Source organism: Oncorhynchus tshawytscha, linkage group LG06 (assembly GCF_018296145.1).
Source record: "Oncorhynchus tshawytscha isolate Ot180627B linkage group LG06, Otsh_v2.0, whole genome shotgun sequence".
NCBI lineage: Eukaryota > Metazoa > Chordata > Actinopteri > Salmoniformes > Salmonidae > Oncorhynchus > Oncorhynchus tshawytscha.
Window position 1 is genome coordinate 15,645,946 of NC_056434.1, and position 26,835 is coordinate 15,672,780.

At 41.6% G+C, this 26,835-nt stretch overlaps 1 protein-coding gene across 1 annotated transcript in view; it reads left to right on the forward strand.

The window, feature by feature from the left end:
• Window positions 1-26,835, forward strand: part of LOC112252106 (microtubule-associated protein 1B) — a 48,891-nt gene that overhangs the window by 13,512 nt on the left and 8,544 nt on the right. The window contains exons 2-3 of the mRNA XM_024423057.2: window positions 10,504-10,605; window positions 24,757-24,839. Coding sequence (XP_024278825.1) covers window positions 10,504-10,605; window positions 24,757-24,839 — 185 coding nt within the window. The remainder of the gene's footprint in view (window positions 1-10,503; window positions 10,606-24,756; window positions 24,840-26,835) is intronic.

Genomic DNA, 26,835 nt, shown 5'->3' on the forward strand with positions numbered 1-26,835 from the left:
TGATTCTATATGTGTTGTTTTGTAGTTTTTGATGTCTTCACTATAATTCTACAATGTAGAAAATATTAAAAACAAAGAAAAACCCTTGAATGAGTAGGTCTTCTAAAACTTTTGACCGGTAGTGTATCTACAACACAAAATCTGTGTGTGTAGTGCATATGTTATCATCTGTGCCCATGTGTGTGTTGCTTCCCAATCCCTGCTGTTCCGAAAGGTGTATTTTTGTCTTTTTAAAATTCTGAATCTACTGCCTTGCATCTGTTACCTGATGTGGAATAGAGTTCTATGTAGTACTGTGCACCCCTTGTAGTCTGTTCTGGACTTGGGGACTATGAAGAGACCTCTGGTGACATGTCTTGTGGGGTACATGGTCAGCATGCTTCTGATTGCTGCCAAAGAAGAGGGGGGAGGGGCAAATTGAGGGAACAATGCTGTGCAGAGGGTCTGTCGGTTAGATGGTTCAGCTTTGCTGGTTCTTATGTGTGGTTAATTTGATTGACAGCCTGGAAAAAATAAGACATTTTGACCTGCTGGTGTTTCTTTGCACCAAGCCAGCCCTAGTCCAGCCCCCAGACATTTACAGTGCATTCGGGAAGTATTCAGACACCTTGACCTTTTCCACATTTTAAGTTACAGCCTTATTCTAAAATGGATGAAATAACACATTTTCCTCCTCAATCTACACAATACCCCATAATGAAAAAGTGAAAACAGGTTTTTTAGGAATAAAAAAAAAAACATGTAAATAAGTATTCAGACCCTTTGCAATGAGACTTTAAGTTGAGCTCAGGTACATCCTCTTTCCATTGATCATCATTGAGATGTTTCTACAACTTGATTGGAGTCCATATGTGGTAAGTTAAATTGATTGGACATGATTTGGAAAGGCACACACCTGTCTGTATAAGGTCCCACAGTTTAGTGTATTTCAGCGCAAAAACCATGCCATGAGGTCAAAGGAATTCTCCATTGACCTCTGAGACAGGATTGTGTTAAGGCACAGATCTGGAGAAAAGTACCAAAACATTTCTGCAGCATTGAAGGTCCCCAAGAACACATTGGCAACCATCATTCTTAAATGGAAGAGGTGGTTCCAAACAGACTTTTTCTAGAGCTAGCCGCCCAGCCAAACTGAGCAATCAGGGGAGAAGGGCCTTGGTCAGAGAGGTGACCAAGAACCCGATGGTCACTCTGACAGAGCTCCAGAGTTCCTCTGTGAAGATGGGAGAACCTTCCAAAAGGACAACTATCTTGTTAGCACTCCACCAATCAGGCCTTTATGGGGGAGTGGCCAGACGGAAGCCACTCCTCGGTAAAAGGCACACGACAGCCTGCTTGGAATTTGCCTAAAGGCAACTAACTCTCAGACCATGATAAACATTCTCTGTTCTGATGAAACCAAGATTGAACACTGTGGCTTGAATGCTAAGCGTCACGTCTGGAGAAATCTGGCACCATCCCTATGGTGAAGCATGGTGGTGGCAGTATCATGCTGTGGGGATATTATTTAGCGGCAGGGACTGGGAGACTAGTCAGGACCGAGAGAAAGATGAACAGAGTAAAGTACAGAGATCTTTGATGAAAACCTGCTCCAGAGCGCTTAGGACCTCAGACTGGTGTGAAGGTTCACCTTCCAACAGGACAACGACCTTAAGTACACAGCCAAGACAACGCAGGAGTGGCTTCGGGATAGGGCTCTAAATGTCCCTGAGTGGCCCAGCCAGAGCCCGGACTTGAACCCGATCTAATATGTCTGGAGAGACCTGAACATCTGTGCTGTGATGCTCCCCAGCCAATCTGACACAGCTTGAGAGGATCTGCAGAGAAGAATGGGAGAAACTCCTCAAAGACAGATGTGCCCAGCTTTTAGCATCATACCCACGAATAGTCTAGTCTGTTATCGCTGCCAAAGGTGCTTCAACAAAGTACTGAGTAAAGGGTCTGAATAGTTGTGTAAATGTGATATTTACATGATACTTATAATATTTGCGTGTTTTTGCTTCATCATTATGGGAAATTTTGTGTTGATTGAGGACCGGCCCACGTGGTAAAGCCAATATCGCATAAAGGAGTCTGTTCATTTCCACTGCCTACGGGAAGTTATATTTTAACATTTGAAATAGCAATGAAATTAAGGAAAAAATGTGGACCTTTTTGTAGTTACATCTTGCATCCCAGATGAAACATGCTATTAGGTCTTGAAGGTTGCATTTCATAGTATGATTGTAACTGTGCTCTTCATGTGCTGTCCTGTCTAACTCAAAGATTAGGCCTATTTTGAGCCCCGGCCAAATACAATCCCTGTTTTTAATCGTTGGTTTTGTGTTTTTGACAATGTACTGAGAGACAGAAATAAGTTACTTTTAATTACTCCTTTTGAATTGAGTCATTCCACTCAGAATGTGTTCATGCGAATCAGTACAAATGGCTACATCTTTTCTAAAGAAGTTCTAAACCACTACCAGACAAAGAGGTTGAGAAAGTAACGTAATGCCCAGGCCCCAGACCCTTGTTTTTCTCTAGCCCGGGTGACAGTCTGAGACATTTGCCTCTGTCTTCTCAGTCTAGAGATACTCTGTCATAGTAATTGTTACATATATGGGCTTTGTATTCAAGGATTGGATTGCCCTTTCCTGCCAAAAGGCAATAATATATTTTGTGCTGCCTGAATCATTCAGTGTTCGGCTGCATACTGAAACAGTGCTCTCAGCTTGGCTAAATCATTGTGGCACTTACAGAATATCCTTGTGCTCTCTGGGGGATTTGAATGAGCATGCCAAAATCCTCAACAAAGATAACAGTAGGCTACTGTAGCATTGCATCAGCAATATTTCAACTGAATTTAACTTGAATGAAAAATCATATCATCACAATGTCTGTAGTGGCAGTTCAGTCTAGAAACTCAGAATAGAATGGCTGATCTTAATTCCAAACCGTTCAGAATGGAATGCCAACCCTGGAGATCGGAACACATAGAGGAATTCAGATGTTTATTTTATATCTCAAATATTTCAAATAATAAAGTACCTGATAGCTCCGTTCTGTATATTGTGCAAATGTTTTAACGCTGGTAACACACATTAGCCTAACTAGAGTGCCACAGAGTGTTAATTATTTTATAGAAATCAGCCCAACTTACTTTAGTAGTTAAAGAACAAGATGAAATGACCCCAGGACAGTGTTCGCTCACCTTTTTGTTACATAAAACAGGAAGTGAGTTAACCACCATAGCCTATAGGCCTGTGTCATGATCTGACCGATGAATAGGATTGGCTGTGACAGGAGATACTCTCTGAAGACTGGGAGACGAGTAACCTGCCTCGCACAAAGCACTTTTTGCTTCTGCTATTTCAGCCCTTTTTTTTCTGTTTTTTTGGAGACGTCTCAGTAAAAAACAACATGATGATGAGGTCAGGGCTACATTTCTCCCAGACAGACAGAAGGCTGCTGCCTCTTGGTTTGTCAACGTCCCTCTTGGTCTCTTGGGAGAAATTAGCAGATCTTCTTTATGGAAAAAACAATTCTGTGAAGATTCATCATACAAACAGTATAAGCAGGGAGTGAGGTTTTTGTATTTAGCCTTCTGTGTTCAAATAGGTCTATAGTATGTCCTAAGATATTTTGGCTATAAAATTATTAATCTCAATTTCCTCTCCAGGGTAGAGGTCGACCGATAATGATTTTTCAACACCGATTCCGATTATTGGAGGACCAAAAAAAAAAGTCGATACCGATTTAATCTGCCAATTTTTTAAAATTATATAAATATATTTGTAATAGTGACAATTACAACAATACTGATTGAACAATGACCACTTATTTTGAACTTAATTTACTCTCAAATAAATAATGAAACATGTTCAATTTGGTTTACATAATGCAAAAACACCGTGTTGGAGAAGAAAGTAAAAGTGCAATATGTGCCATGTAAACATTTTTTAAAGTCTGCTCAGAAGATATGAAAGCTGGTGGTTCAATATTCCCAGTTAAGTTTTATATTGTAGTTATTATAGGCATTATGACGCTTCGACTATTTCTCTCTATACCATTTGCACTTCATATACATTTGACTATTGGATGTTCTTATAGGCACTTTGAATTGCCAGCCTAATCTCGGGAGTCGGTAGGCTTGAAGCCATAAACAGCTGTGCATCAGGCATTGCTAAGAGCTGCTTATGACTTCAAGCCTATCAACTCCCGAGATGAGGCTGGTGTAACTGAAGTGAAATGGCTAGCTAGTTAGCGCTCGCTAATAGCGTTTCAAACGTCACTCGCTCTGAGCCTTCTAGTAGTTGTTCCCCTTGCTCTGCATGGGTAACGCTGCTTTGATGGTGGCTGTTGTCGTTGTGTTGCTGGTTCGAGCCCAGGGAGGAGCGAGGAGAGGGACTGAAGCTATACTGTTACACTGGCAATACTAAAGTGCCTATAAGAACATCCAATAGTCAAAAGGTTGATGAAATACAAATGGTATAGGGGGAAATAGTCCTATAACTACAACCTAAAATTTCTTACCTGGGAATATTGAAGACTCATGTTAAAAAGAAACACCAGCTTTCATATGTTCTCATGTTCTGAGCAAGGAACTGAAACGTTAGCTTTCTTACATAGCACATATTGCACTTTTACTTTCTTCTCCAACACTGTTTTTGCATTACCAAATTGAACCAAACAAAATTGAAAATCTTTCATTATTTACATAAGGCTAAATTGATTTTATTGATGTATATTAAGTTAAAATAAGTGTTCATTCAGTATTGTTGTAATTGTCATTATTACAAATAAAAAAGAATTACAAAAATCATCTGATTAATCGGTATCGGGTTTTTTGGTCCTCCAATAATCGGTATCGGCATTGAAAAATCATAATCGGTCGACCTCTAATTCAAACAGCACTTCACTTTTCGCACCAAAGTACGTTCATCTCTAGGAGACAGAACTCGTCTCCTTCCTGAGTGGTATGAAGGCTGCGTGGTCCCATGGTGTTTATACCTGCGTACTATTGTTTGTACAGATGAACGTGGACCTTAAGGCGTTTGGAAATTGCTCCCAAGGATGAACCAGACTTGTGGAGGTGTACAATTCTTTTTCTGACGTCTTGGCTGATATCTTTTGATTTTCCCATGATGTCAAGCAGAGAGGCACTGGGTTTGAAGGTAGACCTTGAAATGCATCCATAGGTACACCTCCAATTGACTCAAATGATGTCAATTAGCCTATCAGAAGCTTCTAAAGCCATGCCATCATTTTCAGTAATTTTCCAAGCTGTTTAAAGGCACAGTCAACTGTGTATGTAAACTTCTGACCCACAGGAATTGTGATACAGTGAATTATATGTGAAATAATCTGTAAACAATTGTTAGAAAAATTCTGTGTCATGCACAAAGTATATGTCCTAACCGACTTGCCAAAACTATAGTTTGTTATCAAGAAATTTGTGGAGTGGTTGAAAAACGAGTTTTAATGACTCCAACCTAAGTGTATGTAAACTTCCGACTTCAACTGTATATAGCCTGTAGCTTATTGGAGATGAATTAATTGGAGATTAAACATATAAATTCTATTTTATCAAATTGTGATACTCTTAGTTCACTGATACTTTTTTGTATTTCTTTTTGTACATTATGGCATTTTATTGTAACTCTTTGTCACTGATGCTAGTAATTTGAGGCTTCTGTTCACACATCAGCTGCATAGCATGTTGACATTACAAAAAGTACCTCCAACAGTGACAGATCCATAATGGAACCTGTCAATTATTTACCTGCAAGTTACTTATTAACTGAAAATAGATTTATTTCATTACGAGTACATAAGTAACATTGTCTAGTTGTGGGAGTGAGTGAGTTCTTCAGCCCATCCCTTTAATCTGTGCTTTCCAGTTTCAGTTTGAATCCTTCTCTTAAAACAACCTCTTAGCCTGACCAGCATTAACACAGCTACAACCATGTAATTAAACTAGTCTTAGTCGCCCGATACTCAGGTTGTAGAATGGCAGGGAGTGTCTGTATATGTTATTATGAAACCACTGAGCCCAGCCTGGTCTCATAAACTAGACGTAACATAGTAAAGTTAAATCCGGGACACTCAAATGAGTATGATACTGTATGTTACGTTTGGTATGGTTACAGAAAGGAGAGGTGGATGGGTGGACGTATAATGCGAACGTCTAGCGACCCAAAGGTTGCGTGTTCGAATCTGATCAAGGACAACTTTAACATTTGCACTAATTAGCACTTAGCTACAACTTTTTAGCTACTTTGCAACTATGCAGCATGTTGGCTAACACTTCACTAAAAACCTAACGATTAAACCTTGTGTTCCTATTTTATTTTGTTAGTCTCGGGCTGTTGGTGGTAGGTGCAGCCAATTCCGCTGCCCTGGTGCCAGGTAGGCAAACTGTTGCCATTTCATGTGTCTGAAGGTACCAATTCTGCCTTCCCGGTGGGCCTGGTGAGGAAATCAAGTGCACTATGCTACCTCTGGTCAATCAGATTGCTCAGATGACCGAGTCTGCATTAAAGTAGCAGGCAATTTAAAAAAAAAAAAGGCAACAGCAAAATTAATTCTGTGAGATTTCAAAACGTTTAAAACCATGACTAGAGAGAGAATGTCAATGAATACAGCAAAGAGCTGCTGTTTTTACGAGTGAGTTTGTTTAATTTCTTACTCAGCACTGTCAACACTTTGTATTCAACACTTTTATAAGCCATAAAATGTGTGTTCTTCCCATTTCCTCTCAGGGCTACAACAAGCAGTGCAGCAGTAATGAATGAGTAGGAAAGTGTATCTATAGGCTTGCGCTGTTGTTGTTATTATTAGCCCAGCTAACATTAGCGTCAACAAGTCGGAATTTGTAACATTTTATACGTATTGCAAATTCATAACACATTGTACAAATTGCTATTTGTAACATATCATATGAAATGGATGATGGACATACATTATGAAACGTAATATGTATATCATACTAAATGGAGAGGGACAGATTTACTATGTTACATTTGCACAAGGTAGTCAAGGTTGCTGAGCCTGGTTAGGTTCCACTTTCAGAACTGACTAATTACATATAAGCTTAAATCTCCATGGCTTCTGTCAGGCTAGGTTGCACATTTTGGGGAATATTCAGTGGAGGAAACTTTCAGTGGGAATATATGTGAATAAATGCTTTATTATTATTAATACCATTTTAAATGTAGCTGTTTTTTGCATTGGATATATTTACCATATCATATGGAGACAGAAACAGAAAACTTTTACCTTATCATAAGTGGACTTAATTGCAAATGATTAAATCCTTCCAATATAAATTTAAAAAAACAATTTAGTTATGAATTGAACTTTAATTAAATGAGTTGACTCTTCACATGGGATGATTTCACTGAACATCAAAAGGGAATATTGAATGATCCTCGAAGATCAAAACGCATCTCCCAAAAACATTTTTAACATCTGTAAATTGATTGTCTAGAATCTAAGTGTACTTGGAAGTGTACTTCGCATGACTGCCAAGAACCTTGCCCTCACCCAGGCCAAGGTGGCGAGACACGGTAGTGATGACACCATAGGCCTTGTTAATCTCTGCACCAAACAGGATGCTCTTACCAGCATACTTGGGGTCCAACATGTGAGCTGCGGTGTAAAATGTGCTTCAGGCAAAAGTCTTCACACTTTTTGATGTATTTTAGAACTGCAGTTTCCTCTGCTTGGAGCAACAGTGAAGTGGGCAGGGCAGTACTTCTCTTACATCTGCAAGCAGAGTCTGAACATCAGACAGGATGGCATCGTCAACCTCAATCTGTGCAATGGCTACTGCTATAGGTTTCAGGAGTTTCAGGCTGCTTTACCGCTCTCTCCCAAAATACATCATCCAGGAGGATCCTCTTGATGGGGCTGTCCATATCGGCAGACTGTGATATGGCCATTTCATGGAGAGACTCCTTCCCCTCCAGGAGACTGTCAAACATGACACCACCACCTGTGTTGCTGGGCAGCTTCAATGTGGTGCTCTTATTCTTCTCACTTTGCTTGGTGAGGTAGATTGCTGCTATAACTTGATGACCCTTCACATACAGTCCATAATAATTTCCTTGGCTCTCTTGTAGTGTATCCATTGTTTTCAGTGCCATGATGTCCATGAGGAGCAAATTCAATGCATGATTAGCACAGCCAATGGGTATGATGTGAGGGTAGGACTCCTCCACTTTAGACCAAGCAGCCTTCATGTTCGCAGCATTGTCTGTCACCAGTGCAAATACCTTCTGTGGTCCAAGGTCATTGATGACTGCCTTCAGCTCATCTGCAATGTAGAGACCGGTGTGTTGCAGATGAGTCCCTTGTCTGTGCTCTTGTAGAATACTGGTTGAGGGGTGGAGATGATGTAGTTAATTATTCCTTGCCCACTAGCATTCGACCACCCATCAGAGATGATTGCAGTTGTCTGCGTTCTTTATGATTTGCTTGACCTTCACCTGAACTCTGTTGAACTCTGCATCCAGCAAATTAGTAGATGAAGCATGTCTGGTTGGAGGGGTTTATGCTGGGCGAAGAACATTCAGAAATCTATTCCAATACACATGGCCTGTGAGCATCAGAGGTGAACCAGTTGCATACACAGCTCGAGCAAGACATTCATCAGCATTTCTCTGACTACGTTCCTCCATTGAGTCAAAAAAACTTCTGATTCCAGGAAGAGCATGAGCTGTTGCTATCGATAAGGTGTCTGATTCATAATTATCACCACGAATAGAAGTAGAGGGACTTTTGTCAGAAGTTGGTTTTTGTGAGTGTCATATATAAAATATATAAACTCCACCCAGTGTTCTAATCAAAATTTACCAGAAAACATGTCCTTGGCTCAGACAGTAGTGTGGGCTCAATAGCATCTCATTAGTGTGCAAGATCTTGAGAATCAGCTGTGCATGTGATGGAAGAATGCACTGTGCATGCAGAGGGTTGCAATTCCATTGAATTGGGGGTGGTTTAACCAAAATATGCCTTGTGTATCCCACAAAAAAAGGTGCACTGTTATAGGCAAATTCCCCAAATTCCATGGCTTAACTTCCTATGGAAAAATTCAGGAAATTTACCTGTAAATTTCTTACCCTTTCAAACCCTAGTCAGGGTGCAGCTAAGCTCCTCTTGTTGCATCCATTGTTTTCATTGCTTTGTTATAATGTAGCTAGCATTGTCTTTCATTATGAGGATGGGATATTATATTTATATGTTCAATTCATACTTGACATTCCTCATAAGTCCTTTGGGATCTCTTTGTGGCCTTGCTTAGTAAAAGTGCCTGTCTCGTGAACCTCTTAAAGATCCCTCTTTTTTTAAATTTTCGCCTAAATTGACATACCCAAATCTAACTGCCTGTAGCTCAGGCAATGAAGCAAGTATGTGCATATTCTTGATACCATTCGAAAGGAAACACTTTGAAGTTTGTGGAAATGAATGTAGGAGAATATAACACATTAGATCTGGTTAAAGAAAATACAAAGAAAAAATATAGATTTTCTTTTTTTTGGTACCATCTTTGAAATGCAAGAGACAAGCCACACATTCAGTTGGGAAGCTGTCATTTAGATGGTGTCCACAATAAGGCAACAGTGTGTGCAAAGTTTCAGACTTATAACTTCAAGAATGAGCAAGCTATATGACATTTAGTGTGAAGTCACCCAGGTGTCCTTCACGATTTCCCCAAATGTACCCAAGTGGCCGAATTGGTACATTTTCTAGAACCTAACTATAGAAAACATACAAAAATGCTATGCTAATAAAAAATACAAGTTTACACACTCCCAGGATTGTCATACATTATGGATAATTAGCTTCCATACATAAAATGTACTAACAGGAGACATGACAAGAATGCTTATCCAATGCCTCCAAACACAAAGTGAAATATTTAAGGACAAAGTTAGCAGCCAACACTGAACTAATGTCATAAGTGAACCAACCACACACACAGTACAAAATATATTTAAAATGTACACACTATTTACAATTACAGTATTTGGAACACCCTCTACACAAGATTGTGCTGCTGGTCCCAAGTCTTTTTGCTGTAAAGCACATAGCATCCTCTACTTGTAGGCTGGCTGGGTATTCACACCTCTAGATGGCTGGGAGGGGGTTTGTTGTGGAGCCATAGAGCAGCAGTCAGACTAAGTGGGGGATGGAGGACTTGAATGTGGTCTCTTTGAAGTCAGTCTACCACAAATAAATAAAAATCAGTAAGAACCGAAGTTATTTTTTATTTGACCTTTATTTAACTAGGCAAGTCGGTACAAATTCTTATTTACATTGATGCCAAAACCGGACGACCCTGGGCCAATTGTGCGTTTTTGTTTGTATAAAACGACATCACATTATTCATATTGAGCAACAACTGTCCCGTTGATGGGACAGTGATCCATATTAAGAAGTGAATATTTGGTTTGATTAATTGAAAATGCTGTTGACCAGAGTATTGAGTGTGCTCCTAATCTTGTGTGTGTGTTTCAACAGGCATCCGCTCATGGGGCGTGGACCTGACAGCCTGTAACCTGGATGAGCAGCTCAAGCTATTTGTGTCGCGACACTCTGCCTTCTTCTCAGAGGAAATAAAAGGTAAGGAGAATTTGGGGACTTTCCCCACCACTGACCTCTGAAATGAAACATGTACATTCATCTGTCATATTTTTAAAAACCTTTTATTTAACCTCTCTCTGTGTGGTCATATTTGACCAATTTATGTATGATGTATTAAAAGTGCCTGTAGTCTCTGCAGGTTAAGACCACATTGCTTTGGCCCATGTACAGAGCCTTCAAAGTATTCACTCCCCTTGACTGATTCACATTTTGTTGTTACAGCCTGAATTTAAAATAGTTAAATTGAGATGTTTTGTCACTGGCTTACACACAATACCCCATAATGTTAGTGGAATTATGTTTTTAGAACAAGTCAGATAATAAGTTGCATGGACTCACTCTGTGTGCAATGATAGTGTTTAATATAATTTTTTGAATGACTACCTCCTCTCTGTACCCCACAAACACAATTCTGTAAGCTCCCTAAGTCGAGCAGTGAATTTCAAACACAGATTCAACCACAAAGACCAGGGATGTTTTCCAATGTTTCGCAAGAAGGGCCCCTCTGGTAGATGTGCAAAAATATATATATCAATATTTTTATAAAAAAATAAAAAGCAGACATTGAATATCCCTTTGAGCTTGGTGAAGATATCAATTATAATTTTGATAGTGTGTCAGTACACGCAGTCACTACAAACGTACAGGCGTCCTTCCTAATTTTTGCCGGAAAGGAAAGAAACTGCTCAGGGATTTTACCATGAGGCCAATGGTGTCTTTAAAAGAGTTAGTTTAATGGCTTTGATAGGAGACAACGTTGGACGCCGTCATTGTTATGTTTTATTTTTAAAATAATAATGGGCAAATGTTGCAAAATCCAGGTGTTACATCTATAGACTACTTATCTAATCAATAATATATATATATATAGGGGTGGCTATATATATATAAGGACTAGTTTTCAGTATAAAAATACAGAATGGATGAGCACATCAAAATAGAGGAAAATATCAGACATGGGAGATATCACATTTATATTTATACGCTGCTTACCAAGAAGACAGTGAATATATAACTTTAGTTTTTTACAAATGTTTTTACACTTTAACATTAGTATTTTGTGTAGATCGATGACAATTAAATCAATGTAATCCCACTTTGTAACAAAAAAAATGTGGAAAAGGTTGGTGTGTGAATACTTTCTGACTGTGCACTGTATGTTAACAAGGCATGTAAAAGTGGTTGAAGGGATGATGTTAATGGTTATTTGTTTCTCTTTATGTAGTTTTGTCTCTTGTCGTGATTTTTTCATTCATCCCAGCCCCTGTCCTTGCAGGAGGTCTTTTACCTTTTGGTTGGCAGTCATTGTAAATAAGAATTTGTTCTTAACTGACTTGCCTTGTTAAATAAAAATTCAAGCCTATTGAAGATTAGATGCTTCATACACTGTTCGTTTTATTGTCAACTGCTCTTGTATCATTGCTTGGATCCATAATCTCAAGTCAGTCTGCCTTGGTTGAACAGACTGGTACCAGCAACTTTATGGGGTGCATTTCCAAGATGGAATTGGGTGTGTTAGGCAGCTGAGTGAACAGCTGAAATCCTCATCACCCCTAAACTACCATGCCATTCTGTTTCTTTCAAACTTATGACTCGCATGTGAATGCCTGCTGTTCTTTTAGTAATGTTCTCCAACTCCTTTTTGAATGTTTCTTCTGTCAGTCTATTAAATGAGTCCCATTGAATATCAGTGTGAATGCTGTTCATGACCCACTTTTCAAACTTGACAGCTGTGAAATTGAGAACACAAGATGAAGAAAAAAAAACGTTACACATTTTCTGTGCAACACACTGTTACATCCCATAACGATAACAATTCTCAGAGAAGCCATAATAAGCATAAATTAGTAAAACATTCTAAATGGTAGGAGTAAGTTGCTTTAAATGAGAATATCCATTCCAAAGAATTCTATGCTTTGCAATTCATTCATATAATTATATGGTCATTCATCCAAAGCCACTTAGAGAACTCATGTGGGAATCAAACCCACACATACCATGCTCCAACCAACTGAGCCATTGGAACCACCTATAGCTTCCAGTTCCCATTCTCATGTTATTCACTGTTAGGTGTGTGTCTGTCCCTGGGCTTCCTCCCTGCTGTTAGCATTCTGGGCCACAGTGGTTAGCAACACGGCGGTGCCCTGGGACTAGAGGTTTGCGTGTGGAGAGGCTATATCTAGCAGATCAGCAGTAGCAGCACTTAGATGGACTGACCGTTGGCGGATTAGAAAGTCTGTCTTGCTCGGCAGGTCAGGTGCTGCTCAGCCTGGCAAACACCAGTGATATTAAATTCGCTTGGCGTCTTCACACTCCAGTGGAGATGGAGCTTGCTTCCTTCCCCACCAGAGATTTCTATCTCATAATAACTCCATCTAATTGCTGTAAAGACTCATTGAACTTAGCATATTCATCTGATATCTACACTGAACAAAAATATAAATGCAACATCCAATGTCAAAGATTTTAGTGAGTTATAGTTCATATAAGGAAGTCAGTCAATTAAAATAAATAAATTAGGACCTAATCTATGGATTTAACATGACTAAGGAATACAGATACCCTTAACAAAAAGGTAGGGGCGAACACTATTTACTGCAAGTTGGTCAGGCTGTTGATTGTGGCCTGTGGAACGTTGTACCACTCCTCTTCAATGGCTGTGCGATGTTGCTGGATATTGGGGGAACTGGAACATGCTGTTGTACATACCAAACTTGCTCTATGGGTGACGCCTGGTGAGTATGCAGTCCATGGACGAACTGGGACATTTTCTGTCTCCAGGAATTGTACAGATCCTTGCAACATGGGTCCTTGGACTCTCATGCTGAAACACGAGGTGATGACGGCAGATGAATGGCACGGATCTCGTTACGGTATCTCTGTGCATTCAAATTGCCATCGATAAAATGCAATTGTGTTTGTTGTCCATAGCTTATACCTGCCCATACCGTAACCCCAATCGCCACCATGGGGCACTCTGTTCAACATTGACATCAGCAAACTGCTCGTCCACACAATGCTATACATGCTGTCTGCCATCTGCCCGGTAGAGTTGCAACCGGGATTCATCCATGAAGAGCACACTTCTCCAGCATGCCAGTGGCCTTTGAAGGTGAGACTTTGCCCACTGAAGTCCGTTAAGACGCAGAACTGCAGTCAGATCAAGACCCTGGTGAGGATGACGAGCTTCCCTGAGATGTTTTCTGACAGTTTGTGCAGACATTATTTGGTTTTGCGCAGTTTCATCACCTGTCCGGGTGACTGGTCTCAGACAATCCCGCAGTTATATAAGCCGAATCTGGAGGTCCTGGGCTGGCGTGGTCACACATGGTCTGCCGTTGTGAGGCCAGTTGGACGTGCTGCCAAATTCTCTAAAATAGCATTGGACGAGGCTTATGGTAGAGAAATAAACATTTTAATTCTCCAGCAACAGCTCTAGTGGACCGTAATGCAGTCAGCATGCCAATTGCATGCTCCCTCCCTCCCTCAACTTGAGACATCTGTGGCGTTGTGTGACCAATGCCCAGCACAAGGTGCACCTGTTTATTTAGCTTCTTGATATGCCACACCTGCCAGGTGAATAAATTATCTTGGCAAAGGAGAAATCCTTTTAACTGGAATGTAAACGCATTTGTGCACAACATTTAGAGAAATATGATTTCTGTGCATATGGAACATTTCTGTGCTCTTTTATTCCAGTTCATGGGACCAACACTACATGTTGCATGTATATTTATCTATCATCCAGGTAATCTACAATACAATCTGGGAAAATTATACAAATGATGTTGAGAAAAAGCTTTGATTGCCTTTACTTCTCCTTAGTCGCCAGCCTTGGTTGGAGGTTATGGCAGAAAGCGTGTGCCCTGTTATTATGTTGTGGACACTGCATTACCATTCATCAATGTTTTCGCCACCGGCTGTTGTTCTCGTAACACTGAGCAACTTAACTCAGCTGACTGAATACTGCTTGTGTATTTATCTATTAATGCAAAACACAACCAAACAAATACTCTTCTGTTGGAAAATGAGAGCATTCAAGAAGAATATGAAACTAACATTTGCATAACATTCCAAGTGGATTGCAGAACCCTTTGATGAAGACTACCCCGTGGTCCCATTTGACTCTTCATCAGTTCTGGAGAGGTGTGTGTGTGTGTGCACACGTAGCATTCTCCCCATCTTCAATCTTGGTTGCGGTACCTTTCGTTCAGTGACCATTCTCAGCAGCACTAAAAGGACTATGACACTGCATTTTGACAGCATCCTTTCTGCTTTTCACTCGAAGCAAACAAAACTGTCCATGGGGTTTGTTGATGACAACAGGGAGAGTGTTTTAGCCCTCTGGAAAAGCATCAGGAGGCCATAGGCCTTTTTATGTTGACTGGAAGCGACCGTTCGTTGACAAAGACAAAAGGCACGTTGTCCTACATGCCCCCTCTTGGACTCCATCGGACACTAATGATAGATATGAGTCAATGTTTTCATTTGACTGCCTGGGACTGTGTACGCAATGCCATGGGTGGTACTGGTGCTGTCCATTAACCCTGGCCAGCAGGCTGTTTATGTGAGGTCAGGTAATGGTTTCAAGTAGTAATGTTTTCCAAAGCCCAGTGTCCCGCCTAATTTATAGCAGGAGTTGTACTTCATAGCCAGATGTCGTATTGTCATATTCGCTCTGTATGCTGAAGCCTGGAAATGCCAGGTTGCTCAGGGTTGGATAAGTTCCACAATTTGAATTTGTTTCTGTGAGATCCAGAGGCCAACAAGCAACGTCTTTTTGTAGAAGAACCTAGAAGCCTGGCACACAAGACAAAAGCAGGAGAAACATTGCAATGAAGTTTTATTCCTCTACACCTCAACCATACAGCATCAGCTGAGTAGCTCCTTCAGACTGTTATTTGTATAGTTTGCAGTGTAGTTTGTGTGGAGTGTTAGTTGGGAGAACAGAGAAATGAGACAGGTGGCTGATGGAAAGCAGAGAGTGAATTGCCAGGGTGGGTGGGAGGAGTAGTCGGTGTGACCTCGCAGCTTTAAATAGTTGGCCATAGCTGCACCTTCCTCACTCTGCAGCCCATCTTCCCACAGTCACCAAGACATAGCAACTTTCTCCTTTGGTATCAAGCATTACCTCGCCCCACCATCAGTCCTCACTCACACTTGCTCATGCTAGCTCAGGCCATCACAACTGGGCATCTGTGAAATTACTACTACTGTATTGCTGCAGTGCTCCACTATGGAAGCCGTGCTGCCTAGCCTCTTCCGGCCAACAGGCTGACTAATGGCAGGCCAGCTGTTGAGTGTGTGTTTTTACACTGGAGGGCTGCCTGACAGGGTGGTGCTGAGCTTGGCTGCAGGCTGGGGGAGCAGAGAATCAGGTGGTGTGTCTGCTTGATCTCATTTCACAGGACAACCAATATAACCTTATACAAGAGTGATTCATGAAAAATACCTAATACAAATGAGTTGGAATTAGTACAAATTGGAATGTATGTATATATTAGGGGATAGTTGCCTAACGGAGTAATAACAAAGCTTTAGCAGCATTATTACTGTATAGCCATTAGCTAATGATGACTGAATGGCGCCGGAAGAAATGGCAGCAGCGGCTGTGCATATTTGTAATCAGCAGGTGCATGAAATCTAAGGAAGTCTCTAAATTTTGTCTGAAGTAAAGTATCTTGTGATAAAATGCAGACCACACTATTTGCCTAGAGTTTTGAGCTGTACTTTTCGTGGCTGTTTATTTACCACCACAGATGGATGCTGGCACTAAGACCGCACTCAGTCAGCTGTATAAGGAAATAAGCAAGCAGGGAAACTCAGTTCTACCTAATTTCTATCAACATGTTAAATGTGCAACCAGAGGGAAAAAACATTCTAGATCACCTGTACTCCACCACAATTCTATCTTCCTAATTTCTGCTTGCAAGCAAAACATTTAAAGCAGGAAGCTCCAGTGACTCGGTCTGTAAAAAAAAGTGGTCAGGTGATGCAGATGCTAAACTACAGGACTGTCTTAATATCACAGACTGGAACATGTTCTGGGATTCTTCTAACGGCATTGAGGAGTACACCACATCAGTCACTGGCTTTATCAATAAGTGCATCAAGGACGTCGTGCCCACAGTAACTGTATGTACATACCCCAACCAGAAGCCATGGATTACAGGCAACATTCGCACTGAGCTAAAGGGTAGAGCTACCGCTTTCAAGGTGCGGGACTCTAACCCGGAAGCTGATTAGAAATCATGCTGTGCCCTCCGACGAGGGCAAGCGTCAATACAGGGCTAAGATTGAATCGTACTACACCGGCTCCGACGCTTGTCTTATGTGGCAGGGCTTGCGAACTATTAGACTAGAAAGGGAAGCACAGCCGCAAGCTGCACGGTGACTCGAGCCTACCAGACGAGCTAAATCACTTCTATGCTCGCTTTGAGGCAAGCAACACTGAGGCATGCATGAGAGCATCAGCTGTTCCGGACGACTGTGATCACGCTCTCCGTAGCTGACTTGAGTAAGACCTTTTAAACAGGTCAACATACACAAGGCTGCGGGGCCAGACGGATTACAAGGATGTGTGCTCCGTGCATGTGCTGACCAACTGGCAGGTGTCTTCACTGACATTTTCAACATGTCCCTGATTTGAGTCTGTAATACCAACATATTTCAAGCAGACCTCCATGGTCCCTGTGCCCAAGAACACGAAGGCAACCTGCTTAAATGACTACAGACCCATAGAATACACATCCGTATCCATGAAGTGCTTTGAAAGGCTGGTAATGGTTCACGTTAATACCATTATCCCAGAAACCCTAGACCCACTCCAATTTGCAAACCGCCAAACAGATCCACAGATGATGCACACTCTCATCATTAAGTTTGCAGACACAACAGTGGTAGGACTGATCACCAACAATGACGAGACAGCCTATAGAGAGGAGGCCAAAGACCTGGCTGTGTGGTGCCAGAATAACAACCTAGCCCTCAACGTAACCAAGGCTATTGTAGATGATTGTGGACTACAGGAAAAGGAGGACCAAGCACACCCCCATTCTCATCGATGGGGCTATAGTGGAGCAGGTTGAGAGCTTCAAGTTCCTTGGTGTCCACATCACCAACAAACTAGAATGGTTCAAGCACACCAAGACAGTCGTGAAGAGGACACGACAAAGCTTATTCCCCATCAGGAAACTAAAACAACTTGTCATGGGTCCTGAGATCCTCAAAAGGTTCTACAGCTGCAACATCAAGAGCATCCTGGTTGCATCACTGCCTGGTACGGCAATTGCTCGGCCTCCGACCGCAAGGCACTACAGAGGGTAGTGTGTACGGCCCAGTACATCACTGGGGCTAAGCTGTCTGCCATCCAGGAACTCTATACCAGGCGGTGTCAGAGGAAGGCCCTAAAAATTGTATAAGACCTCATCCACCCCAATCATAGACTGTTCTCTCTACTACCGCATGGCAAGAGGTACCGGAGTGCCAAGTCTAGGACAAAAAGGCTTCAACAGTTTTTACCCCAAAGCCATAAGAGTCCTGAACAGGTAATCAAATGGCTACCTAGACTATTTGCATTGTGTGCCCCCCCTCCCCCAAACCCTCTTTTATGCTGCTGCTACTCTGTTTATCATATATGCATAGTCACTTTAACCATATCTACATTTGCATACTACCTCAATCAGCCCGACTAACCGGTGCCTATACAGTGCCGTGCGAAAGTATTCGGCCCCCTTGAACTTTGCGACCTTTTGCCACATTTCAGGCTTCAAACATAAAGATATAAAACTGTATTTTTTTGTGAAGAATCAACAAGTGGGACACAATCATGAAGTGGAATGACATTTATTGGATATTTCAAACTTTTTTAACAAATCAAAAACTGAAAAATTGGGCGTGCAAAATTATTCAGCCCCTTTACTTTCAGTGCAGCAAACTCTCTCCAGAAGTTCAGTGAGGATCTCTGAATGATCCAATGTTGACCTAAATGACTAATGAGGATAAATACAATCCACCTGTGTGTAATCAAGTCTCCGTATAAATGCACCTGCACTGTGATAGTCTCAGAGGTCCGTTAAAAGCGCAGAGAGCATCATGAAGAACAAGGAACACACCAGGCAGGTCCGAGATACTGTTGTGAAGAAGTTTAAAGCCGGATTTGGATACAAAAAGATTTCCCAAGCTTTAAACATCCCAAGGAGCACTGTGCAAGCGATAATATTGAAATGGAAGGAGTATCAGACCACTGCAAATCTACCAAGACCTGGCCGTCCCTCTAAACTTTCAGCTCATACAAGGAGAAGACTGATCAGAGATGCAGCCAAGAGGCCCATGATCACTCTGGATGAACTGCAGAGATCTACAGCTGAGGTGGGAGACTCTGTCCATAGGACAACAATCAGTCGTATATTGCACAAATCTGGCCTTTATGGAAGAGTGGCAAGAAGAAAGCCATTTCTTAAAGATATCCATAAAATGTGTTGTTTAAAGTTTGCCACAAGCCACCTGGGAGACACACCAAACATGTGGAAGAAGGTGCTCTGGTCAGATGAAACCAAAATTGAACTTTTTGGCAACAATGCAAAACGTTATGTTTGGCGTAAAAGCAACACAGCTCATCACCCTGACCACACCATCCCCACACCATCCCCACACCATCCCCATCCCCAGGCTGACTGTCTCCTTTTTATAGTAGGGGGACTGGGGTGGTTTACTGGCTGCCCTGGTTACGTGAGCAGCTGGTCCACTCCCAGCAACATGTCATGTAGCTCCTCCTGTGATTTACAGCGTAGATTTTTTAAAAACCTGCCTCTGTCAGTGTCCCTGTGAAATATTGAAGCAGTGCTTTTGCAGGGTTGGATTTGGTGGCTGGGGAGGGGGTAGAGTGTTTGGATACACCTGCAAATGGCAAACCTTAAAGAATTACGATTCACCTCAGAAGTAATGGTTACAGAGGAGACTCATCACATCTGAAATATGGCAGCATCTTAAGCATATTCCTTTACCAAAACCCTAATTAAATTATTTTACACAATTGCTACATATTGTGACTCATCCAGAGTTGAAGAGTAAAGGCAGAAAATGGAACTGTGCAGCTTTTTCCTTTCAGCCATATTGCTGTGAATATTTCAGGCCACTTTCAGCCTTGTTTTCAAGCAGAGTAGAATTATACACTGCAGTGTGTATATGTACAATGAGAACCTGACCGTGGAAGAAAGGATCTGCTCCAAGGGACGAATGGTGCCAAAGCCCAGAGAGCCATCAAAGATGAGAGATGGGTAATTCCACAGTAACAGAGTGATGCTGAGATTCAGATTTAACTTTTTCACTTTAAAATCTATGTCAAGTAATAACAATAATTACAAAGTTAAATAAACCATACAGCTCCATGCTGTAAAAACACATTTACTTGAAGAGCAATGCAGATGCAAAGTTTGGTAACAGAATGATGGCGCCAACAGCACAATCTGTCATTCTGTTACCAAACTTTGCATCTGCACTGTTCTTCAAGGAAATGTGTTTTTGTAAAACAAACAGTTGAAAATTAAGTCATCCTTGTGCATAATTTTCAAATGTTCCTTGTGCATCACTCCATTATTGTGGAATTGCACATATCAAGAAGTCATGGAGATGAGGGGAAGAAAGCGTGGAAAGAGTAATCCTTTGCTTAAAAGTCATGCTGTGGTGGTTTTAATTTGCCTCCGTCCAACGTGGTGGTGGTGGATGTTGCCCTGGGTGCCCCTCAAGTTTGTCCCTGCAGGGGGCACAGATCTCTGATAGGACAGGGCTCAACCAGACAGACACACAGCATGTGGACAAGGCAGAGGTGGTCTTGAGAGCCTTGGTAGTCTCAACACTTTTGGTAAATAATTCAAGTTATTCATGGATGCCGCTAATATCCGTTCTGAGTTAGATTCACACTAATGAACCAATATATACAATATCTGGTCATGGGCCTTGATAAATTGTTCAAGATAGAATTAAGTTAATTATTTGCTTCCTTGTGCTATTGTGTTCTCTGGGGAAAAGCCTAGGCCATGCAGCTGTTACAATGGCACCATGCTAGCACAACTAGCTTGACAGGAAGGAAGAAAGTGCTTCCTCATGTTTTCGGTTTCGTCTCTACACAAGGGTCAAGGTTGGAGCTGGGGCTCTCTCTCTGATCATGTCTCTTTTACACATGCTGGTGACTAAAAAATGGTTCCTCTTCTCGCAGCACAGGAAATAGGGTGGACTGTTGTAATGAGAGGAGGGGTTGGAGGTTGGTACGCTAATGACATTGGGGGGGGGTCAAATGTAAATAGTCTGGTGGCCATTTGATTAATTGTTCAGCAGTCTTATGGCTTGGGGATAGAAGCTGTTTAGGAGCCTTTTGGTCCTAGACTTGGTGCTCCAGAATCGCTTGCCATGCGAAAGCAGAGAAAACAGTCTGACTTGGGTGAATGGTGAGTGACAATTTTATGGGCTTTACTCTGACACCGCCTATTATATAGGTCCTAGATGGTAGGAATCTTGGCCCCAGTGATTTCCTGGGCAGTACGCACTACCCTCTGTAGCACCTTACGGTCAGATGCCGAGCACTTGCCATACCAGGCGGTGATGCAACCTGTCAGAATGTTCTCGATGGTGCAGCTGTAGAACTTTTTGAGCGTCTGTGGACCCATGACTAATCTTTGCAGTCTCCTGAGGGGGAAAATGTTTTGTTGTGCCCTCTTCATGACTGTCTTGGTGTGTTGGGACAATTCTAGTTTGTTGGTGATGTGGACACCAATGAACTTGAAGCTCTAAACCTTCTCCTACAGCCCCACCGATGTTAATAGGTGCCTGTTCGCCTTTTCTTGTTGTCCACAATCAGCTCCTTTTGTCTTGATCACGTTGAGGGGAGAGGTTGTGGTCTTGGCACCACACTGCCAGTTCTCTGACCTCCCTATAGGCTTTCTCATCATTGTCAGTGATCAGGCCTACCACTGTTGTGTCGTCTGCAAACTTATTGATGGTGTTGGAGTCGTGTGATGAGCTTTGAGGGTACTATGGTGTTGAACGCTGAGCTGTAGTCAATGAATAACATTCTCACATAGGTGTTCCCTTTGTCCAGATGGGAAAGGGCAGTGTGGAGTGCAATAGACATTGCATCATCTGTGGATCTGTTTGGGCCTTATGCAAATTGGAGTGGGTCTAGGGTTTCTGGGATAATTGTGTTGATGTGAGCCATTACCAGCCTTTCAAAGCACTTCATGGCTATGGACGTGAGTGCTACGGGTCTGTAGTAATTTTCATCAGGTTGCCATTGTGTTCTTGGGCACAGGGACTATGGTGGTCTGCTTGAAACAGCGTTTCAAAGCACTTCATGGCAACTGACGTGAGTGCTATGGGGTGGTAATCATTTAGGCAGGTTACCTTCGCTTCCTTGGACTAGGGTGGTCTGATTGAAACGTAGTTATTACAGACTCGGTCAGGGAGAGGTTGAAAATGTCAGTGAAGACACTTGCCATTTCGTCAGCACATGCTCGCAGTACACGTCATGGTAATCCGTCTGCCCCTCGGCTTTGAATGTTGACCTGTTTAAAGGTCTTGCTCACATGGACTACCAAGAGCGTTATCACAGTCATCCAGAACAGCCGGTGCTCTCGTGCATTCTTCTATGTTGCTTCGATGTTTTCCCTAATGGGGGTGGTAACACCTTAGCTACTACCCTAATGGGGGTGGTAACACCTTAGCTACTACCCCAATGGGGTTGGTAACGCTTTAGTTACTTTCCTAATGGGGTGGTAATCAATTTCAATGCTCAATACCTGTTAGCACATATGACTACAGCAAGCAACAATCACGTTCTCAATCTCCCTTCTTGACTGGCTGGACCATCTACACCAACCACCTGACTTGGACTGGGCCTTTGGGTAACTGTCCACTCTGTTTTGGATCTATTGAGCTTTTGGTTAATGTGCATTTGCGCTGTTGTTCATATGTTAAGACATGGTGCGTTAAGTGACAACTTTTGCAGCTTCAATAGTGAAAATGGATACACTCCAGAGACTTTGGTCTTTTGTCGGCTTCTCTTCAACTATAGGCTTGGCTAGTCATAAATTGCTTGTGCAGTTACTTTTACTTTGAGTTATTCCTCTTTATCTCGCTGGAAGTCCTTTCTTCCCCTCCCACAGCCTTATAGTGTGTCTATATAACCCATAAAAAAACATTGTCCTTGCTTTCTGCCAGTACTTCCATGATTATTTGACCTTTTAGAGCATGTAGCCCCAGTCGTGAAACCGTTTCACCACCCCTCCCATTTCGTCTTGTGAGTTGTTGTGGCAAACTGTTGGCTAAATGGAGATGTTTGGTGCAGTGCATGAGTGAATGTCCCTGTATTCTGGCATGTGATGCAGTAGGAGGAGTGTGGATCACAGGTTGTTTTTTCAGCCTGAATAGCCTCAGTATGTCATTGTAGCTTTTGGAGCATGGGAATAACTAGAATTATTAACAAATATAGCCTAAAATAAAAACATATGATATTTCTAAAGCTTTGCCTTTGTTTCTTTTGAGTTGTATAGCATTATTGTGTAGATGTTGGCTTTTTTTGGTAACCAATTTGTGTTTTTTTTTTTGTCTTATTCAAGACTGTTGAATCAATACCATTCGAACTACTGGTAAGTCATGTTTTGTTGAGACCGTCATTTGGGGTATTTTGTTTTTGCCTCAGCCTTGTCTCGTTTCAGTACCTTGCCTAGTGTTTGTCCTATTCTCTCTTCAGACCTGCACTGAAAGCTACAGTCAGACTGCTGGCCCAGGGTTTATCTTTAGGCTATGCAAAGCTCTGTACCTTAATGTAATTGGCATTGTTGCCTTCTCTTTAGAGGCATTCCACCCAGGGAAGTGTCTATAGACTGGTTGTTTCTGATGCTGGCAGAGCACTTTCTCTGGCTATGCTCAAGACTTTTATTTTTATTTATTTCACCTTTATTTAACCAGGTAGGCTAGTTGAGAACAAGTTCTCATTTGCAACTGCGACCTGGCCAAGATAAAGCACAGCAGTGTGGGCAGACAACACCGAGTTACACATGGAATAAACAATTAACAAGTCAATAACACAGTAGAAAACAAAGGGGGGAGTCTATATACAATGTGTGCAAAAGGCATGAGGAGGTAGGCGAATAATTACAATTTTGCTGGAGTGATAAATGATCAGATGGTCATGTACAGGTAGAGATATTGGTGTGCAAAAGAGCAAGTAAATAAATAAAAACAGTATGGGGATGAGGTAGGTGAAAATGGGTGGGCTATTTACCAATAGACTATGTACAGCTGCAGCGATCGGTTAGCTGCTCAGATAGCTGATGTTTGAAGTTGGTGAGGGAGACGAAAGTCTCCAACTTCAGCGATTTTTGCAATTCGTTCCAGTCACAGGCAGCAGAGTACTGGAACGAAAGGCGGCCAAATGAGGTGTTGGCTTTAGGGATGATCAGTGAGATACACCTGCTGGAGCGCGTGCTACGGATGGGTGTTGCCATCGTGACCAGTGAACTGAGATAAGGCGGAGCTTTACCTAGCATGGACTTGTAGATGACCTGGAGCCAGTGGGTCTGGCGACGAATATGTAACGAGGGCCAGCCGACTAGAGCATACAGGTCGCAGTGGTGGGTGGTATAAGGTGCTTTAGTGACAAAACGGATGGCACTGTGATAGACTGCATCCAGTTTGCTGAGTAGAGTGTTGGAAGCCATTTTGTAGATGACATCGCCGAAGTCGAGGATCGGTAGGATAGTCAGTTTTACTAGGGTAAGCTTGGCGGCGTGAGTGAAGTGTACGCTGAAGGCCTCTACATCTGCTAAACGGTTTACTGTAAGATCTTTCAGATTGGATTTTGACTTCTGATTTGCACAACCTGTTGAACCATTTTAGTGGATGCATAGTCTGTTATTCACAAACTCTCCACATATAGCCTACTGTCATTAGCCTGCATGGGCAGTTTCATTCAGACCATCTGTCTCTTTTAGTGTAGTCTGTAAATGACAGACTAATTGCCTGCCGGTCTAAAGGAACAGGCTATGTTCCTTTTTTAACCCCTCATCTCCTGGAGGCCGCCTTTTCGCTTCTCCTTACTCTCACGTTTCTGACCATTTCCCTCCTTCCTTCTAGGTCAGAGGACACTGCAACATGGTGGAGATGTTCTGGATACCCAGGTGATGGTGAACCCATCCCATGAGTTGGTCTGCTCAGAGGTGAGTCCTAATTAGGCTAAATCTCTCACTGTTAGCATCAGACCTTGTTGTTGAAGTCTTTATTCAGTTTTAAGGTATGCTGTGGGTAGTCTATAGTTCATTTCCCAGTATTTTCAGAATGATAAAATCACATCTTTATGAAAGTCAGTATTACATAGTATTAAAGGGGAAGTTCAACCATTTTTACACATGATTTTATTTACACTCCTTCTGTGTAGTTGACCTCCCCAAAAAATAACACTTATATTTTGTTATATTCTGCAATCCCGTTAACGGGATGATCTGACAACAGTGCAGGGCGCCAAATTCAAAACAACAGAAATCTCATAGATAAAATTCCTCAAACATACATGTATCTTATACCGATTTAAAGGTAATCTTGTTGTTAATCCCACCACAGTGTCCGATTTCAAATAGGCTTTACAGCGAAAGCACCACAAACGATTGTTAGGTGACCACCTACTCACAGAAAGATTCAGCCTTTTTTCCATCCAAAGAGAGGAGTCACAAAAAGCACAAATAGAGATCAAATGAATCACTAACCTTTGATGATCTTCATCAGATGACACTCATAGGACTTCATGTTACACAATACATGTATGTTTTGTTTGATAAAGTTCATATTTACATATAAAAATCTCAGTATACATTGGCGTGTTATGTTCACTAGTTCCAAAAACATCCGGTGATATTGCAGAGAGCCACATAATTTTACAGAAATACTCATTATAAATGTCGATAAATACAATTATTAGCCATTAGCCACCTCTCCTTAATGCAACCGCTGTGTCAGATTTTTAAAAACTTTACATAAAAAGCAATTTTTTTAAATTTTATTTATCTGCCATGTTGGAGTCATCAGAAATCACATAAATATTCCCTTACCTTTGACGATCTTCATCAGAATGCACTCCCAGGAATCCTAGTTCCACAATAAATGCTTGATTTGTTCGATAATGTCCATTATTTATGTCCAAGTAGCTACTGTTGTTAGTGCGTTTAGTACACAAATACAAACGCTCGTGCAGGTCCATCTGAACGTCGGACGAAAACTTCAAAAAGTTATATTACAGGTTGAAGAAACTTGTCAAACTAAGTATAGAATCAATCTTTAGGATTTTGTCATCATAAATCTTCATTAAAGTTCCAACCGGAGAATTCCTATGTCTGTAGAAAAGCCATGGAACGCAGGTCGCAATCATGTGAAATGCGCATGACCCAGGACCTGGCTCTCTGCCAGACCACTGACTCAAAGAGCTCCCATCTGGCTCCACAACACAGAAGCCTCATTCAAGTTTCTAAAGATGGTTGACATCTAGTGGAAGCCCTAGGAAGTGCAACTTTATCCACATCCCACTGTGTATTCAATAGGGGCTGAGTTGAAAATCGACCAACCTCAGATTTCCCACTCCCTGTTTGGATTTCTTATCAGGTTTTTGCCTGCCATATGAGTTCTGTTATACTCACAGACATCATTCAAACAGTTTTAGAAACTTCAGTGTTTTCTATCCAATCCCAATAATAATATGCTTATATTAGCAACTGGGACTGAGGAGCAGGCCGTTGACTCTGGGCACCTTTCATCCAAGCTACTCAATACTGCCCCTGCAGCCATAAGAAGTTAATGAGAGAATTGGTTGACATTTTTATTGTAGTCGATGGCAAGTGATGACTCAGCAAAATGTCTACAAATTTTCTCTGTAATTAAACAAAATATCAATTTTTTTTAACCTCGCCTTGAAGTAATCTTTGATTATCGTTCAATAGCAATTTTACTAAGGTTTGCTCTGCTTTGCATAGCTATTGCTTTGTTCTGAGATGGAAATGATCTAATTTCTCATATGCCATCTGCACTACACACTGCCATTGCATAACATGCTTCTATTCCCTGCCATCTGGCTCTCATTTCATACTGGAAATCAAATTGTTTTGCTGCTGTAATGATTCACAAAACCCTCCTCACACCAACATAATCTCCTTTAGCCTGTGCCTGATG